Here is a 7698-nt window from a genome sequence, read left to right as displayed (position 1 = left end):
GATTTGGACACTGAAGTATGTTCTGTGGCTGTCTTGAGACAGAACAGTCTGCAGCTCCTCTTCAGACGGCACCTCCGGATTCTCCACATCTCTGCATCTTGTCCAACCTCTCACAGTGAGGACGTGCTTTGAGTATGAACAACTAAATGCTTTTTGCCGAAATAGATTAAAAAGATGGGACTGTGATTTACAGCAGTCACGTTTGCTCCTTATTTTGGTCTTCATTACAAAGGAGAATGAACCATGGATATACTTCAAGGACTTGGGACCATAAAGCAAATACATGTCAATATCTTGAAAAGCTGTTGTGAGCCATACTTTTGACCCAAGTTCTTGATTCCAAAGTACTTCTTCTAGTGTCATGAGGATACGCAGTGCTGTATGACTGTTTACATAGTAAAGGAATACATTGGTCTGTCTCCGTAGGGCAATTAACTCACTTAGTGTGAACCTCCCAGCTTCAGTCCTGTCTGGTATTGTTACTGAAAAGGCAACACAAATTCCGTTGCTGGCCATCAGAGATGTCAAGGCACTCAAGAACTTTTCTCCATTCTCATTCTCTGGAGCAAAGAGGCCGATCCACGTCCATCCGAAATGCTGGAGCATCTTTACAATCCCCAAGTACTGAACTTCTTCATTGGGGACCGTACGGTAGACAAAAGGGACTTTGGTGTTCTCATCAACAACCCCAGATACAAAGCCATAACTAATCTGGAGTGGGGAAGAAAAACTATAGTGTTTCATTTTCAGAGCAAAGTATAGGATTAGCCTGAAATATTTAATACCTAACAAATATTTTCCTAGTTTTATTTATTTTGCTGACTGGGGCTGATAGTTTTACTTTGAAACTTTGGGCAGTTGCAAAACTAGCAAAATCTCTGTGTTGAAAAATAATAGAATTGTAGAGTTGGAAGCAACCCTGAGGGTCATCTTGGCCTTCCCCCTGCCATGCAGCTGTCCCATATGGGGATCAAGCCTGCAACTTTGACGCTGGCAGAACCACACTCCTACCAACTGAGCTATCTAGCTTAACATAGCTCAGGATTTTCTCCCTCTTTGATGCCTCTTTTTGACTCTGCTGACGATAATGAGAATTTATTTTGCTGTTGAACCTCTTTTGTGTCCCTCCATGCCTCACCCTTCATACCTGTGGGATTTTGTACATGCTTGACATGGTTGAAATCACTTTGGAGATGATGGAATTGGCTCCTTCAAGAACAGCCAAGATATTACTCCATTTTCCACAGCGATAGTTTGGAATATTGCTTTCCCCACCTGCAAGCAGGTCTAGCATGGCATCAGAAGTGATCCTTGCATTGTAATAGTTCTCATAGAGGCTGTAGCCCAGAGTGATGTTGGGTAAGAGCCTGGGATTCTGGTTGATCTCTTGGATGGTGAACAAGAAGGACAAGATGTGCCAGTAGAACCTAAATGACGATCTGTAAGAAATCAATCAAATAAAATGTGTCAAACCATTCACCACTTAATGAAAATAAATAGTATTGGATTCCCTAAATCATGGTCTGCATTAGGGCTGCCATATAGACATAGCAGGAAGACAGCAGTTGGAAACAGTGTCCAGGTGGTAATCACTGGAGTTTCCTTTAAAATAACTCAAAAGCTTTGCCAATAAATCTTTTTGTCTGGATTTTCACTTGTTGCAACATGGGGACTTTAGTCTGTATGTTTGTTTGAAGAGTGAGAAGAGACATATCCTTCTTACAGGATGACATTCCATTTGCCACTTAAGAATTTAAATATAAGGATTTCTCAAGAGGAGAAGCAAACATCTTCAAAGAAGGAAAATGAAGAAAACATTTTTTCCCCCGAATGTGTGAGAAATATGGGGACATGGCTGCTAAGGCTAGTATTGGCTGCTTCAAAGGAGTTGCATAAAGAGCCAACTGCAATGGAGAGCTAAGTCTGTTTAGAAGCTCTATTTGATTAGTGTGGTTTATTTTCAATAGGCAAGATTAGGATGGGCTGTTATTTAAGAAAGGTCAGTTTCAACCAGTCTTTCAGCAAAACAAACAATCAGAAGGATATATTTTCTTCAGTCTACTTAAACTAACATTTCATCCAGGAGGATAGTTTCCTTGTCATTCATATTTCTCCCTGTGTGGACTGTTCAATCTCATTGCAATGGCAGTCGCAGACACTAATTCTGCTGATATCTTCTGGGAGGTTATTTCAGACAGGGGAAAGGATGGAATCAAATGCCTTCCCAAATATCAGTACAAAAGACCTCTGTTTTGTTCGTTTAAATATGCTTTGTTTTGGTTTTCAACAGTAACACTATAAACTTAACAAGAACAGCAAACACAACACTTGGAGTTTATGTTATTGGAAGTAACCTTAAGGTAAAAATATAGCACATCTGGGTACATGCAACCCACTAGCTGCTGCAAAACTCAAGTTCCCTTCAGCCCCTGCCAGCCTGGCCAGTGATCAGGGGTGATGGGAGCTGTAGTCCTGCAACATCTGGAAGACCACAGAGTCCTCACCCCTAAAATGGAGACTATTTCCCTAGTAAACAGGAGCCATTGGGGTGCAGTAGAAAAATGTGACGTCCTTCTGCATATAATTACTTACTCATCTTTAAACCTGGTTAATGGGGGCTGTGAAAAGTTGTATGGAAGTTGTAGATTAAACATATTTGGAGTTATTATCCCACCAATGAGGAAGTCGCCAGTCTGGAAATAATTCTGTGCTTTGATTGCTTCCTGGATCGGATTCAAGGGGCATTTTGCCTTCAGGTTTCCACAGGATTCAAGCAAAATGAGCAGCATCAGCATCTGGGATCTCATTCTGACTGACTTCTACACCTCTCTTGTGAGTGTTCCTCTCTCCCCCATAGCCAGCTACATCAGAAGAAAACTCTTATTTATCCAATATGGGTAGTGGTCAGCTGTACCTTCTGAGCCATTAAACCTCACACAGATGTATCCCACCCCCCTTACTCTCAGTCTTGACTCAGTCTGTCTCTGACACAGATGATTTCCTGTGCATCAACTTTTCCCTCAGGAACAAGGAAGAATAAATCACTATGATTTTGATAATTATAAGGGGAAGGAAGTTTATCTCTGCAACAACCTGAAGTCTCTGTGGCCTGAGGGGCAGGAGCAGAGTTGGAAATAAACGTGTTTTGGAGGAAACAAATTGCTGCTCCAAAGTTTGACATGGGTCACGTGGTGAGTGAGAGTTTGGCCTGAACTTTGCTGCTGACAAGAGCATTAGAAGAGTCCTGCTGCTGGTTCAGTTCAAAGCTTAGTCCAATGCAGTATCTTGTTGCACCCAGGGGCCAATCAGACATTTCTGGGATCCACCCAAGCTGATGGCAGTACAGTTGATCCCAGCAACTGACATTCAGAGATATGCAGCCTATCCTGGAAGTCATGTGTCTTTTAAAAGTGTCTCAGTTAGCAGCTGAAACAAAATAAAAAAAATTCCTTCCCGTAGCACCTTAGAGACCAACTAAGTTTGTTATTGGTATGAGCTTTTGAGTGCATGTATAGGTAAAGGTAAAGGGAGCCCTGACCATTGGGTCCAATCGTGGCCAACTCTGGGGTTGCAGCGCTCATCTCGCTTTATTGGCCAAGGGAGCCGGCATACAGCTTCCGGGTCATGTGGCCAGCATGACTAAGCCGCTTCTGGAGAACTAGAGCAGCGCACAGAAACGCCGTTTACCTTCCCACCAGAGCGGTACCTATTTATCTACTTGCACTTTGACGTGCTTTCAAACTGCTAGGTTGGCAGAAGCAGGGACCGAGCAACGGGAGCTCACCCCGTCGCACGGATTCGAACCGCCAACCTTCTGATCATACATGTCCTAGGCTCTGTGGTTTGACCCACAGCGCCACCCATGTCCCGTGCATGCGTACTTCTTCACTATTTCCTGTGTCAGTGAATTTCTCCATTGGGCTACAGTATCCAAAAAATTGCTTCCTATTTTCTATCTAGATTCTCCAAGGGGATTCTTCCGTGGATGCCTCTTTGCGTTATAATTTGTCTGGAAAAACCTATCCTTTTTCTCTTCCTCCGTGATTTTATGCATCTCTATTAAGTCCCACTTTTACAGTCTTCATTCCTTAACCAGGGTCTACCAACCTTTTTAGGCCCCTAAAAACAACTGGGTATTTTATAGTCCGAAGATGTAAGAGGAAGTGGGAAAGAGCATCATTCTTTCCAACCTCCTTCTTCAGTTCCATGTTATTTTCAAGGGATTAAAAGGTGATCGCCCTCACTATCTCATAACTGAGTGGAAAACGGTGAGGGGCTTAGAGGATTCACAAAGATTCCAGGGGATTCCTCAAGGACACAATTTGTGGAATGCTCTCCAGGGAGGTTTGGCTGGTACCTTCATTGTACACCTTTAGGTGCCAAGCGAAACATTCCTTTTTAACCAGGCCTTTCGCTGATTGACATCCAATGCCCTTTTAAATGTCTTCTGGTGGAGGCATTATTGGTTTGTTTATGTTCTTTTTTATGTATTTTGTCTTTTTTACATTGTCTTTTTATGTTGTGAGCCATTATTTATATTAATAATAATTAATCAAACTGAGGTGTCTGGCTTAGCTCGTTTCTGACTACCTAATATCACTTAGTGATGTCCTTCCATGTACTAGGTTTTCTCCTAGTCTTGTACTTTTGATCCTCATCAAAACTCATGTGCCAAAAATATTTCTCTTCCACAAACTATGTGTAACACCGTTGCAGATTTCCATATGACCATTTATCTATGTCCTTCATTTAGCTAGTTTAATGTCCCTTTTCTATTAATTTAGCTAAGTTCATTTTGCACTATAGCAATTCAGTGGACAACGTCTTAAGAGGCTTAGGAAATTCAGCTATGAGTAATATGCACTCTAACTCAAGATCGAAGAGCCTGTTACAGGAATGATTTCAAGCAACAGTGGGCAACACCACCATTGCTATTAGTGAAGAATCGGGAATCAGAAGCTTTAAGAGGTCTACTGTCAATTATCTATCTCCTCCGCATCACAAGTGAGCTAAGGGAACTTTGACAACGATGCTTTTCCTCACCATACACATGGTTAGCTGGAATTGCAGTGAGAGGAAACTGCTTGCCTATGCAGTGTGTGTGGGGGGGGTGTTATTGGGGCATTGTATTTTTATTTTGTATTTTGTGGTTTCATAGTTATACTTTGATTTTGTTCTGTGAATCGCCCTGAGACCTCCCGGTATAGGGTGCTATATAAATTCAATAAATAATGATAATAATAATATTTGTAGAGTTTACAGCAGCCCTCAGGAAAATACTATCTGGGATCCAGATTATTTTTTAATTCCAACAACAACCTGTTGTTCCACTCAAGATTCAGAGGGGTTGGGACATTCAACTCTACAATTCTACAACTGTACAAAGGCCTCCGTTTATACGGTCCTGATCTTGCTCTTTGGCCAAACTCCCACTGTAGCTTACAAATCATTCCTAAAACTGCCTATGACCTCAAGTTTATAATTTTAAAAGACATGGATAATAACAATAAAAGTAGCACAGCATTCTAAAATCGATTCATTTTAAAATCAATTCAAATCAAATTAATGGCAACCACTGGGCTAGAGTTTTGTGATGATTACGAAAGGAGGGGGTCAGACTGTGCATTGGCCAAAGGCCTGGTGGAACAGCTCTGTCTTGCAGGCCCTGCGGAAAAATGTCAATTCCCACAGGGCCCTAGTATCTTGTGACAGGCTGTTCCACCAGATCGGGGCCACAGCCAAAAAAGCCCTGGCTCTGGTTGAGGCCAGTCTAACCTCCCTGTGGCTCAGGACCTCCAAGATGTTTTTATTTGAAGACAGTAAGGAGCAAAAGGAAAAGACATTAGAAACTCCCCTCAGCCTCGGCCTCCACAAACAGTGGTCAGGATGATAGGAGCCAGAGCCAAGCAGCGCCTGAAGGGCGACTGTCTCCCTATCCCGGAAACTAATTCCCTATGAAAGGGAACCATTGAGGAGGTGAGGGAGAAGCATGATATCCACGATGTATTTTATTATTTACTCTTTAAGCTTGGTTACTGGGGGCTGGGAAAAGTTATATGGACATTGCTCGGCAAACCTCTTGGAGAGATGATTCCTCTAAGGAGGAAGTCTCCAGGCCGCGAGTAACTCTGCGCTTCATTTTCTTCCCTCATCAATTTTAAGGAGCACTTTGCTTTCAGCTTCCCACAGACTTGTCATGTGACAAAGACACATGAGAGCAGAAGCAGCAAAGCAGGCTGGGAAGTGCTGGGACAGCACAGTCATTTGGGCCTGCTAAAGTTATTCAGGCCTAACTGCTAACTGTTGGGTCACTCTGACATGTGACAAAGTAGCCAGTTTCTCTTTTGTGTAAGAAATCAGAGTCTGTCTGCTTCAGTTGTGAGCAGAGTCAGTATGTAATCTCAGTCAAACTGTTTGGAACCATGTTGTTTATGAAGAAGTTTATTTTAACTTAGTAAAACTTTAATTCTTCAAAACTCTGCATTAGTAAATTACGCTGCGCGTCAAGACTTGATGGGGCATGAGAAGCAGAGTTAGCAGCAGAAGCCGCAGCAGGGAGGTCATTCTGGCTTGGCCTTCTATGCCTCTATTTTGACTTCTCCTTTCTCCCCCACAGCCAGTTAATCAGAAGAAGTCAACACCCTCCAGCACAGTGTGACACGTATAACCTCAGGCTTCCTTGGCTTCTGATGTTTGGGCAATTGCCAGAGCTGAGAGTTTGGCATGAACTTTGCTGCTGACAAGAACATTAGAAAAGTCCTGCTGCTGGTTCTGTTCGAAGCTTAATCCAATCCAGTATCCTGTTGTACCCAGTGGCCAACCCAGGTTGATGGCAACAGCTCTTTCCTGGAGTTGACTCCAGCAACTGGCATTCAAAAATAAGCAGCCTCTGATCCTGGCAGTCATGTGATAGCCTTTTAAATGTGTCTCAGTAAGCAGCTGAAACAAAATAAAAAATAATTCCTTCCAGTAGGGCTGGACCCTACAAAGTTGATGGGTATTGCCATCCAAATGGTGTGTGCGCACTGCATCATGTGATCATTTCTGTGGGGCATGGCTTACCTGGGTCCCCACAATATTTTATTCAAGTTGGCACCCGTGACATCAAGGGTGCTTTCCTGTGGGACTGGAGACCCTGCACTCCAGGGAGATTCGGCTGGTACCTTCATTGTGAGGCATCTAATTATAAGCCTGCATTTTTATCAAAGCTTATATATTTCAATCAAGGCTTGTATTTTAAAATGAGCTTAAAAAGGATTTTCAAATGTTTCATGCCAGGCAGAAAACCTTGGCCATTCTCCTAAGACAAGGGGCCCCCCTTGATTTATAGCAGGAAAAACAATTCTCAAAGTCATAAAAAAGGGAATTACATACACTGCCCTTGCAGGTTGAGAAAACACAATTAGGAATGGGCAAATAGTAAAATGATACCTTCGGCCTCTCGTTAAACCTTGAGCTAAATTTTCAAAAGCCAGGAGCAAATGGGGAAAAACATCTAGCTGACAGAAAAAGAGAGCATTTTTAGGAAATCTTCTAAAGCTGTTTCTTTCTTAAACTGAGAGAGTTAAAAAGGGCAATAAATGTTGGGAAAGGCAACTGGCTTGGCTGGAGAAGAAGAAGCTTCTTCCTATTTTATTTTGAGGCTGGAAAGGAGGGTGAAAGGGGGAGGTGTAAACTAAAGAGGCTTCTTTAAAAGCT

General features: G+C 42.5%; 1 protein-coding gene across 1 annotated transcript; it reads right to left on the bottom strand.

The window, feature by feature from the left end:
• Window positions 1-9: 9 nt before the first annotated feature.
• On the bottom strand, window positions 10-2807 carry LOC309362446 (vomeronasal type-2 receptor 26-like; the record flags this gene model as incomplete). The annotated part of the gene is made up of 3 exons (XM_081931800.1): window positions 10-711; window positions 1148-1439; window positions 2593-2807. Coding segments are annotated over 3 exons (1209 nt in total), but the record flags the coding sequence as incomplete, so codon positions are not given.
• Window positions 2808-7698: the final 4891 nt, after the last annotated feature.

This window comes from Podarcis melisellensis, assembly GCF_964234715.1.
Source record: "Podarcis melisellensis genome assembly, contig: HAP1_SCAFFOLD_266, whole genome shotgun sequence".
In the NCBI taxonomy this organism is placed as follows: Eukaryota; Metazoa; Chordata; class Lepidosauria; order Squamata; family Lacertidae; genus Podarcis; species Podarcis melisellensis.
The sequence above is the reverse complement of the archived record's forward strand: the minus strand, read 5'-3'. Positions and strand labels throughout refer to the sequence as shown.